This window comes from Chelonia mydas, chromosome 2, assembly GCF_015237465.2.
Source record: "Chelonia mydas isolate rCheMyd1 chromosome 2, rCheMyd1.pri.v2, whole genome shotgun sequence".
In the NCBI taxonomy this organism is placed as follows: domain Eukaryota; kingdom Metazoa; phylum Chordata; order Testudines; family Cheloniidae; genus Chelonia; species Chelonia mydas.
Window position 1 is genome coordinate 197815813 of NC_057850.1, and position 12559 is coordinate 197828371.

At 40.5% G+C, this 12559-nt stretch overlaps 1 protein-coding gene across 2 annotated transcripts in view; it reads right to left on the reverse strand.

Moving 5' to 3' along the window:
• Positions 1-12559, reverse strand: part of GALNT15 (polypeptide N-acetylgalactosaminyltransferase 15) — a 41125-nt gene that overhangs the window by 10391 nt on the left and 18175 nt on the right. For both annotated transcript variants that reach the window (XM_027822032.3, XM_043540992.1), the window contains one exon: positions 1489-1656. In XM_027822032.3, the coding sequence (XP_027677833.2) occupies positions 1489-1656 (168 nt within the window). The remainder of the gene's footprint in view (positions 1-1488; positions 1657-12559) is intronic.

Sequence of the window (12559 nt, forward strand, 5' to 3'; positions counted from 1 at the left end):
GACTCTTTTCTCCTTCTTGACCCCCACTGTAAACTCTGTCCTACTAACCCCCAACCCTGGCTCACCTCAACCTCCAATTTGTCTGGTCTTGTTCTGTGCCACTGAATGCCCCAGAAATCACTCTCATTGTTGCACAGACTTCTTCCACTACATATTTGTTCTCTTTTCCTTCATGTTACCATTTTTCTTGCCAAACCAGCACTACACTGCCACCTTCATTGAATGCCTCTGACCTCCACCCATTCTCTGTCACTACTGAACACACCACCATTCTCCCTGTCACTCAGTAAACTAGGTCTGAATTTCAACTCCTCCCTCTTCAGACACTTCTAGGTGATATCCAAATCTTGCAGCCTTTTTTTTTTTCCTGCACAATATTTTGAGGCTCTTAGCTGGGTGAACAGAGAAAAAAGATTAAACCTCCCCCAGATTCTCATCTCAAATACTTCATCACCTCCTCCAGGCCATAAAAATAGAGCAGATAAGATTATCCTCACATGTTGATCTGACCACATCTCCCCACTTGAAACCCTCCTCTGGCCCCTCCCCGCCCCCCCTTGTCCACCTCCACTAAGCTCAGACTTCTTGTGGCTGCCTTTAAGGCTCTGCATAATTCTGCCACACTTTACTTCTCCCTGCTTGTCTCTTATTTTGTCATCCCTCTCCCCGCTGCTCCACCTCAGTCATCTGCTTCTCTTACCGCAATTCCCACACTTTCTTCTACTCCATATAAAATCCTTTTGCTTTCAATTTGGAGTTAGGTGCCTAAGTATCCTTGAGGATCTGAGCCTAATTGAGTACATCAACTATTAATCTATTTCATTTATTGCATGACTGACTTGTTCAACTCTATGGAGGGAAGGAAATATGGAATTGAAGTTGGAAATTGGTACAGGAGAAAGAGGCAAGAGAGGAATGGTTGAGTGAGGGTCAAGGGATGGGGAAATTAGCATATTTTAAACTTATACACACACATACCCCCACATCAACATGTAGTTAATAAGCCACGTGACTATCATTATCCTAATAACTTTGTATATGGCATCTTCCCCTCCCCCCATTCCTTGTCTTTTCAGTTTGTGTAGGTGCTGGAACTACAGATTCTGGGGGTGCTGCCACACCCCCTGGCTTAAAGTGGTTTCCGTTATATCCAGGGTTTACAGTTTGGTTCAATGGCTCTCAGCACCCACACTATACAAATTGTTCCAGCCCCGCTGTCAGATTGTACACTGTTTGGATCAATGTCTGTGTCTGGAAAGCAGGTGCCATAACATAGACCCTATTGTAGTCTAATAATATTATTAATAAATTAAAACCTACCGGATATGTAAACTTAATGTAAACCAATAACCCTCTCCTCTCAAAAATTATGGGCCAAAAAAACCTGTGAATATAATCCTCTCTCTTCTCAGTTAGCTGGAGGGTGTGTTAGATTTTGTGATTGTGTTGCTGAGGGGAGAGTAAGCATATTGGCTGATGAACTGTTACCTGATGGGGCTGATGGCAGACTGGCGTACCTTCTCTTCATGCTCTGGCAGCGGCTCCCAATGGAAATCTAATTTCCAATCAAAACCACCTCGTTGCAGGTCCACAGAGTGATGATACTGAAAAGTCTTCCAGTCAATGACATCTATGACAGGGGAGACGATTCGATTTCTGAAAAGAATTTATTTTCTTTTGAAAGCCAAGTTGGGGAATAAGTTGGCAGTGTGTTAGTAAACCATTTGTTCTAGGATTTGACCCTGCAAGGTGCTGAGCACTCCTGTGAGGTACCGATTGCCCTCAACTCCTCTGCTGATGGGAGTTCAGTGTGCTTTGCCTGTTGAAAGATTGAACCTATAGTGAGTAAAGTAGGGGACACTAATTTATTAAGAAAGTATAATCACAGTCATTTCACTGTTAATTGGGCCTTACTTTGGTTGCACTATCAAAATGTACAAACACAGAACCAAGAGATGGTCCTTGCCCCAAAAAGCTTACAATCTCTGGATTTTGCACTGAATCTTTTACACAGCTGGACACATTCTGCCCACTGTTCTACCTTCTGATATCTCAATTGCATAGACAAAGGGTCAAATTCTGCCCTTACAACCTCACTGGTTTCAACAGGGTTTCATGGGTATGACTAAGGGCAGAACTATTCTTGAATAGTGGAATTTAGGAGGTGTATTTTGCTTATAATTTTTCATGGACTGGTCATTGGAAGAGACCTATTTTTCATCTGATAAGGTTAAATTGAAAAACACATGTGTTCAATATATAGTATATTTATTCTTTTTCTGTACTATATTATAATGGTTGCTTTGTAACAATCTGTGTAGTTAACATTTCCATTCCCTCTTAGCATATACTTGTAATTTTCTTGCCACTGCACTGTTTCCATATATTGTCTGTCTGTAATAGCCAGAATAGAGCCCATACCCCATGGACATATATCCTTTAATTAATTTCTAACTTCAGTTAAATCTGGCTTTATCTGAACAGGACTATTCTATATTTTTCCATGTCAGACATCTCATGATGCTTCACAATGAGCCTCATGACATCCTGAAATTATCAGTAATTCGGCAAAGAACAAATTCTGTGGTATCAAAACCTGTTTCCTAATCAATGGTGCGTGACATTTGGAAACCATCTTAATAGTTCAACTGCTACAGCATTACAGATCTGACAGCTGCAGGAAAAAAGCTGTTTGGAAGAGGAAAGTAACCCATTTCTGCTCTATTACACAGGAGCTACTCCCATTGACTTCAGTATAATGGCTAGTCTACACAGGGAAGCTGTTCCAGAATAAGGTAGGGTGTGCGTATAAAGTGGGAATAGCTGTTGTGGATTAAAGCAAACCAGAAAAAGACACTCTGATTCTGCAATAAGAGTAGTTTTCAGAGTAGCAGCCGTGGTAGTCTGTATCCGCAAAAAGAAAAGGAGGACTTGTGGCACCTTAGAGACTAACAAATTTATTTGAGCATAAGCTCATACAGCTCACAATAGCTCACTTTACCTGATCACTCTTGTCACAGTGTGTATGGTAACACCCATTGTTTCATGTTCTCTGTGTATATAAATCTCCCCACTGTATTTTCCACTGCATGCATCCGATGAAGTGAGCTGTACCTCACAAAAGCTTACGTTCAAATAAATTTGTTAGTCTCTAAGGTGCCACTAGTACTCCTTTTCTTTTTGCGTATACAGACTAACACGGCTGCTACTCTGAAACCTGTTCACATGTAGACAAGCCCTAAGTGAGAGAGAATCTGGCCCCTTCTCTGTAGAAAGCAGCATGTTTTGCCAAAGAGACACCAAAGGCCTTCTCTTTAAAAGTTTTAGCTCTGCTGGTCTGAGATCATTCTTAAGAGGAGCTGAGTTTAAATACACTCCAGCCAATAGGGAAAGGTCAACACCATAGTCTTCAGTATCCTGTTATCTGTTCACTGTTTGCCAGGGCAATGAAAGAGAGACTGATGCCAGCTTTGGGAGCTGACAATTCTGCGTGATGTTTGTATGACCTTGGCATATTTTTGCTGCATTTACAATCACTATAGTGATGGTTTTCAGTGAAAGTAGGGAGGGACTCAATCCTTTTTTCTATTACAGTTCTCATTCCACTAGTGAGGATTTTAGAAATGTGTGGAGAAAAACTGTCCATGGGTCTTCAATGGCAAGAGGGGAGTTGTAGTATTATGGAGAGTATAGTTAAAACTGCTCAGTCTCTCCTTTGTCCCATAGTAAGAGAACAGGGAGTGTCACCTGATGAGTTAAAAGCAGGTAGATTTAAAACAAATAAGTGAAGATACTTGTTCATAAATGACTATATCAGCCTGTGGAATTCACAATCATAGGGGCTCATAGAGACAAGCACTGGATTTATAAACTAGATTAGATAACTTTATGACCAATTATAACATTTGTAATCATACAGGTTAAGACCAAGTAACTCATTGTCATGCTCCAGGGTATGAGCCAATTGCAGTAGGGTTCAGGAAGGAATCTCCCTATGACAACATTGACAATCGGCCAGGAATTTTCTGGGCTTCACTTTCTTTTGAAGCGTTATTATACTGTCTAGGCTATATATTTGTACAACACCTAATATAATGAAGTCCAATCCTGACTGCAGTTTTATGGTATTACCATAATACAAATAATAAAGATCAAATTCTCATTGCATCCTTTGATGATATCCTGAGAGATTTCCCTGTATTCAGAATGACAGCATTCCACTCAAACGAAAGCCAACAGAAGTCTTTCCAAAGAAAGCTGGTGTCAATCCTTGTTCTCCAACTGAGAACACTAGGGCAAAGGAAAGAGGCGGAATAAAAGTCACCACCTTCTTCTGAGATGTGCTAAAATTGAACGCAGTTTACTGCTGGATTTACTTAATTGGTTCAGTCATGCATTTTTTTGTTTTCCTTTTACTAAGGAATAGCCAGATGAAGCTAAAAAATGTAATACATCTTGCATGACTAAATTTCAAAACTTAAAGAATATCATATAACTCCAATGCAAGTCAATAAAACTACAATTTAAATGGCAAGCAACAGCAGTGTGCACCATTTAGAGTAAAGATTACTACTGAGGTCCTCCTCCAGCATAAACACCTCAGTGCCTCTTACAGCTGCCTGAGTGGAAATGGGATTGATGATTATAATTGGAACTAGACACTCCTGCTTCACTTTGCTGCTACTAGATGAACACACTCTCGTCTATTGCTTCTAGTCTACATATTCTTACCTAGATAGAACTGATAAACTAATTGTTGTAAGGTAGTTTATTTTAGAATAACATTTCATATTAGAGTGAGAGAGATTAGGAAGAGAAGTATGAATGGGGAATTATTTAGAATAAAAAATTCAAAGATGCTTGAGTAGGATGCCAGATTTTTACCTAATGTATAGTTGTGTAAATCTAGAACAGTGGGTTTTTAACCTTTTTTCATCTTGAATGTCCTTTGGAAATTCAACCTGTGGTCTGCGGACCCCTACCATAGAAGTCTCAGACTGAAAACTGACTGAACAGAATTCAACTATAAACGTTTCACATGCTCAGCACAGCATTTGACACAGCATGAGACAGGGCCCTAAACAGTGGGCTTCTCTAGTAATGACAATACTTCCAAGTTTTGACCTGTAGGTGGGAGTATTCACATACCCAATGATTGATCAGAAAAATGGCATGCCTTTTTGGGGATCTGAAATTTTATTTTCCTAGTCACCTTTCCCGGACCTCTTAGACATAGTCTGTGGACCACCAGGGGTCTGCATGCCACAGGTTAAAAATCACTGATCTAGAATAATGACAGGTTTCAGAGTAACAGCCGTGTTAGTCTGTATTCGCAAAAAGAAAAGGAGTACTTGTGGCACCTTAGAGACTAACCAATTTATTTGAGCATAAGCTTTAAGTGAGCTGTAGCTCACGAAAGCTTATGCTCAAATAAATTGGTTAGTCTCTAAGGTGCCACAAGTACTCCTTTTCTTTTTGATCTAGAATAACTGAAGTGAAGTAAATATTGTCACTCTGGATTTACACTAGTATAACTGAGATAAAATTCTGGATCTAAGGGTGTGATATTGGCATAATTCTTCTTATTATATTTTCCATTCATTTACATCTCATCCTTTCTGGATTTAGTTCTCTAATTTGTTGCCAATATCAGAGCCCAATCCTCCAATAACACTTTTGACTTCAATGAGATTGTTCATGGCAATAAGCACTAAAACCAGAAGTGTTTGCAGGAGAGGGTCCTTTTTTTAAAACTATATGTTGTTGTTGTTTTGTTTTAAATCTGGGATCCAGACCGTCAGTGCTATGCAAACAAAACTTCTGCACTACCTGGAAATAGGCTCAGCCAATCAGGAAACCAGAACCAAATCAATCACAACCACCAAACCAGGTAAAAATGTGCTTTCAAAACAACGTACTCTTCTGAACATTTTGCACAATTTTGCCTACTCTCTTAATCTGTCAGAAGCAGAATAAGTGAGGCTGTTTAAAATTTGTTCAGCAATGGAAAGATTGATATAAAACTAAAACAAGCAAGTTTTTTTTTTTTTTTAAAAAAGGACTTTTGGATAAGCATTAAATAAAAAGTTTGCACATGGAAAATTATGAAACTGAAGACAATTGATAACTCATTGGATATGCCATATTGCACCTTACCTCAAATTCTTCAGTAAAAGAACCAGTAATGTATTTTTTCAAGTGAATTATATGCACTACAAACTGATATCTGTGTTTTAAAAATATTAGTGTATAAATGATAACACCTTCAGAATTCCGTGCTTCACAGGGTTTTAAGATACCATTTAGAAATTTAAGAGTCAGATCCTTAGATGGTGTCAATAAGCATAGCTCTACTGAAACTAGTGGAGCTGTGCTAATTTACACCAGCTTAAACTTCAAATTGTTACAAGGTCCTTCTGACCATAAATAAGGAATCTAGCAGCTTTAATTTTAGTAAAACTAATCAATATCCAATTCTTATTTTAATCAAGTGTTGCCTTATCTTTCTTGTAATATTAAAGTATCCTTTCTAAAACATCTGTTTTCTGAATGTTCAATGGTGGATTTAGTGTTCACATGGCTAGAAATGCACATTTTCAGCCAAAGGTAATTGAAAGTTGGAAGATGTTGCTTGTAATTTGTTTTGTTCTTAATTCAGTAGCTGGCAGACAGTCAGCACCTTCTCGGAACTTTGAAATGAAATGTTCACCCTGGCAGACAGCTGCTAATTTTATTCCATGGAATCTGAAGAAGAAGGGGAGGAAGGAAACTCAAAAAGAACTGGCAGCAATGCTTTGTGCAATGTGAGTGGGGCGTTATTAATTTGTGAATATTTCAAATGCCTGGAGCACATGAGACCTACGAAAAAGCAAACAAACATAATTTCCTGTTTGGGGATTTCTAAACCAAATACAATTGCAAATGCAATGTTTTCCCATTACCCGTTATGTAAGCTGTGGACATTGTGTTCTTTGCTTGTAAAAATACGAATAATGAGAGAAAAAGAAGAATTAATTAACCATTCTGCTTAAAGTTTCATACAGACTGCTTTTAGAAGGGCTTTGTATTGATTTGTACCATGCTTTGCTGGGAAAGGAATAGATTGTTAAAATGAGCACAGGCAATGAAAACAACTGTAAAAATGTTCCATTGTCCTCAATACACTCTCAGAGTGGATCTTTTCCTACAAAAATGAGATGGCTCAGGAATCCAAGCTACATGTTGACTCTCTTGCTCAGGCCCAAATTTGGGGCGAGCATCTGCCTTTGGGAACTGTCTGGGCACCTGCATTTCCACTGAAATCACCTTGCAGGAAAGCTCCCAAGAAAAATAATACTGCAGAAAGTTTTAAATGAGGTGGAGCTAATAGGATTAAAAGGAAGCTTCTGCAAGCAGAATGGCTAAGGCAATGATTTAGCAAGCACTTCAGCATGGGGCTTAGCTTCAAACATGTGAAAAGTCCCTTTGAAGTTACTAGTTCTACTCACATACTTAAAATTAAACATGTGCTTAAATGCTTTGCTAGATCGGGTCTGAAATCAATATTTGTTTTTAAAAATTCCAGAAAATCTACTCCCACTGTGGCCAACAAGTCTCTTAGATCAAAAGTTTCAAATTTGGGTATGAGATATCAAAATCCATATTAATTATCACCTAAATCAGTGGCCTGATTTTCAGAGGTGCTGAGGTCAGTTGGGAGCTGTTTGGGTGCTCTGTACTTTTGAGAATCAAACCTCTTTTTCAGAATCATGCCTGACTTTAGCCAGCCATATTTGAAAATCTTGGCTTTCAACCTTAACTTCTGTTTCCCCACCATTTCTAAAATGGGAGAAATACTTATCCATCTTTGTAAAGGGTTGTGAGATCTTCAGATGAACATACTATATAAGTGCAAAACATATTAATGAGTATTGTTCTAGACAAGTGGAGGGCCTGAAAAGAAGAGCAGAAAGAGAGACAAAGTCCATGAAGTCAGCTACATAGTTGCAGGGGACTAAGTATGTGAAAGGTTTTAAAAGCAAGGTCAGTGTTGAACAGTATACTGAAATGAATGCTGAGCTACTGGCATTGTGTGAGAATGGGAGTGATAAGTTCATGCTTCTTTGTGCATGTGAGAAGGCAGGCAGCAGTTTTTTGTGAATTTTGGAATCTGGAAAGCTGGGATTTGCAGGCCGTACAGAAGGGAATTGCAGTAGTTGTGCTGAGAAGAGATGAAGACGTTTGATTTTTGTAGAAAACATTTACATTCTTCAGGCTAAATCAGCATAAAACTAACACCCGCACACACATTTTCTAAACAATAGAACTGTTTTTGTCTGATCCTGGACACCTGGCAAAACTCTGATTTCTAACAGCAGCAAACAGACAATGTGGCAATTTTCAGTTGCTGTAGTAATTCTTAATTATATTTAACAACAATTTTATAAATAATTGGTGATCTACATTGTAGAACCAAATGAAGAGATCCAGATTGTTAGAAGATAAATTAACTTCTTTTAACAATTTTGAAGCCTTTGGACCCAGCTCCACAAACTCTCCGTGTTGCAATGCCTAACACCTAGAAAAATCACAGGAACCACACTGTGATTCACAAAGCCTGAGTTAGGTGCCTAGGCTCCCTCTACAATATATGGGGAGAGATAGGTACCTTAGAATGTGAGCTACAAAATCCAGCATGCCAGGAGGCGTGATGCCTAACCTTGCCAATGAGAGATGTCGACCAGAGGGATGTGTCTTACACCCCGTCTGCCTCATGAAGACAGGTGCCTCCATGATGCCTGGATTTAGTCACCTCTCTCTGCTGGCAATCCATGAACCAGGAGAAGATGGGTGCTCCTCTGCCAAACACGCTTCTGGGGTCCAATCCAGCAGACATGCTCAGAGGCTGTCTAATGCCACACAAAATGAAGAGGCTCACCTTTATAACTTTTAGCCCAGTACTTAGGGTACACTTCCAGGATGTAGGAGGCCACAGGTTGAAGTCCCCCCTCCACCTGATGAAGAGAAGGGATTTGAATAGGGTTCTGCCACCTCTCAGGAGAGTGTCTGAGCCACTGGATTATAGATTAGTCTGATGTGGATCTCCCTCAATCTCTTCTATGAAAGTTGTTCCACTTGATTAATTAATTAAATACTAATTGAGCACCAGAAAGATTGATAATGACTCTATAACCTGGTAGCTAGGGCACTCAGCTGAGAGGTAGCACATCCCTATGCAGATCCTTTCACCTCACCAGGCAGAGGGGGGATTTAAACTGGGAGGTCTCTCACATCCCAGGTGAGTACCCTAACCACCTGGCTAAAGGTTATAAGGGAGGTTCCCCCTCCAGCTCTTTTGTATGGAGTTAGGCAGCCTCTGAGCATGCCTACAGGATTGGGTCCCTGAGGCGAATTAGGAGTTTCCCCACCTATCTTCTCCCAGTCCAGGGATTGCACTGAGGGTTAGACAGGAGATGGGCATCCAGACACCTAGAGGGAGGCAGTAATACACATGTCCAGAGGCAGAAACATAGGCACATAGGGAACTTTTACTGCAAAAGCTTAGGCGCTGAGTGAGTTTGGGTGCCTATGGGGTTAAGCAGTAGCTGAGCAGGTGGTTTGTGGATTGCAGCGATGCCTAAAAATTGAATTTAGGTGCCTAAATCTGGGGTTTAGGCACCCAAGAACCTTAGTGGATCTGTGTTTCTGTTCCTAATTCAGTATTTGAGTATATAGTGTCCAGTAATAGAGGGAAATATCCCATGATGATAGATTTGAATCTAAAATAAGGGTCGAGGGAGAGGTGCATCCAGAAAGAGGTCTAGTGTGAGATATTTTGACTGCTAAGGGATGAGAAAACCCTGCCTTCCTACACTCGAAACATGGAGTCTGTGCCTTTTTACAGTCAAACCTTCCACAAAAGACATAACCAGGCTAATTTTTTCTCCATTTGGTGTTCTCAGGGGCCAAGCATCAAACCTACTTGATATGCTTTTCCCATATGCAAAAAATCAGCTATATCCTCTCAGTCTGAATTAATTGTATTTTAGATTAAGGGCTGTGTGGTGGGCTATCTACCTCATATTGGCACTGAAATGGTTAACTGGAGCTAGAGAGCTCAATTAAGGCACCTGCTTGCACCTGGAGGGAAGGCTAGGTCCAATTGAAGAGGAGGCCCAACTGGGGGAGAAGCTGGGTCTTCATAAAGGAAAGGAGCACAGAGTAGTGGAAAAGGCACAGGGAGAATACCTAGGTGAGAGGTAGTTGGGAGTTTTCTCTCTTGGGCTACAGGCAGAGAGATGGCTGGGAGGCCTGAAGCTTGCAGCCAGAACTAGAGGGGCCTGAGCCAGGAAGAAATCTGAGAGCCCACACTCTGAAATAAGAGCCAAAAAGAACTTCACAATAATTAGGCTGAGTCATTTCAAGAAGTCCTGAGAAAGGAGGGCATGGGACCTGGAAAGTTAGCCCAGGAAGCTGAGGGTGTTAGGCCTGGCCACCTGAGGCTAGGAAAACCTTGTGTGTGGACAGTTAAAAGGCAAAGGCCACAAGAGATGGTGATTCTCACTGCATTGGGCCCAAACAATGGTTTAATATGGAGCTGTGACTGATGGAGTACCAAGATGTCAGGAGATGTGGGGTTCTCCCTTCATGACAGGGTTTAGCAAAGTACTGGCAGCTGAGTGTGACTAGAACTACTTGTGTGGGGATTTCCTTGCATGGTCTATGTTGAAGATCCCAGCTGAGGACCTGTGGGCCTTAGTAATTCCCCAGGAAGAGGGGTGGAAGAGAATGGAACTTTAGGTATCTTTTTATGTAGACTTGGGACAGCAGTCCTTTGGAATAGGAGAGACTTTAAAATGACATGCCTGGAGGGTCAAGTTGCAAGGAGAGGCAGGACTGGAGTGACTGTCAGCAAGGGGTACGAGAGAAGAAGGCAACTGTGCCACCACCAGCTACAAATGGGCACAGTAGCAGTGAGTCCATTCTTCTACAAGAAATAACCAAAGCCAGATCTTCATGATAGAGCACAGTATGTGCATCGTCTGCAACAGGCTGCCACAAAATGGTAGCTCCAGCAGACTCCTAGAGATTTAAAGGTGCAATACACAAAACAGTAATAATTACATAGCTATGAAACTATATATTATTATTGATCTGGAAGCAGACTGAAATATAGACTGGTGTAGGATGAAACTATCTGAGGGGCATCTGAACTGTTTTCCAAAACACTGTACGGGTTGTTATATTAGTCATCCCTGAACAACTGAAATGTCAAGAAATTCTTTACAAATCAAAGATACATTCTTCAAGGAAAGACAATATATTGTAACTAACATAAGAATGGCCACACTGGGTCAGACCAATGGTTCATCTAAACCAGTATCCTGTCTTCTGACAGTGGCCAGTGCTAGACGCTTTAGAGGGAATGAACAGAACAGGACAATTATTGAGTGATCCATCCCCTGTCATCTAGTCCCAGTTTCTAGCAGCCAGAGCTTTAGGGACTCCCAGAGCATGAGGTTGCATCCCTGACCATCTCGACTAATAGCCATTGATGGACCTATCCCCCATTAACTTATTTAATCCTTTTTTTAATCCAGTTACACTTTTGGCCTTCACAGTGTCCCCTGGCAATGGGTTCCACAGGTTGACTGTCTGTTTGTGAATGAGTACTTATGTTTGTTTTAAACCTGCTGTCTATTAATTTCATTGGGTGACCCCTGGTTCTTGTGTTATGTGAAGGGGTAAGCAACACATCCTTATTCACTTTCTCCACATCATTCATGATTTCGTAGACTTCTATTGTATCCCTCCTTAGTCATCTCTTTTCAAAGCTGAACAGTCCCAGTCTTATTAATCTCTCCTCACATGGAAGCTGTTCCATAACCCTAATAATTTTTGTTGCCCTTCTCTGTATATTTTCCAAGCCTAATACATCTTTTTTTAGATGTGGTGACCAGAACATCACACAGTGTTCAAGGTGTGGGCGTACCTTGAATTGATATAGTGGCAATATGATATTTGCAGTCTTATTATCTAAAAACCTTTCATAATGGTTCTTAACAGTCTGTTAGCTTTTTTGACTGCTACTGCACACTGGATGTTTTTAGAGAACTATCCACAATGACTCCAAGGTCTCTTTCTTGAGTGGCAACAGCTAATTTAGACCCCATCATTTTGTATGTATACATAATTTGGGATTACGCTTTTCAATGTGCATTACTTTGCATTTATCAACATTAAATGTCATCTGCAATTTTGTTGCCCAGTCACCCTGTTATGTGAGATCCCTTTGTAACTCTTCACAGTTAGCTTTCGACGTAACTATCTTGAGTAATTTTGTATCGTCTGCAAACTTTGCCCTGATCTACACTACAAGTTTAGATCGAATTTAGCAGCATTAGGTTGATTTAACCCTGCACCTGTCCACACGACCAAGCCTGTTTTGTCGACTTAAAGGGCTCTTAAAATCGATTTTTGTACTCCTCCCCAGAGAGGGGAATAGTGCTAAAATCGACCTCGCTGGGTTGAATTTGGGGTAGTGTGGATGCAATTTGATGGTATTGGCCTCCAGGATCTA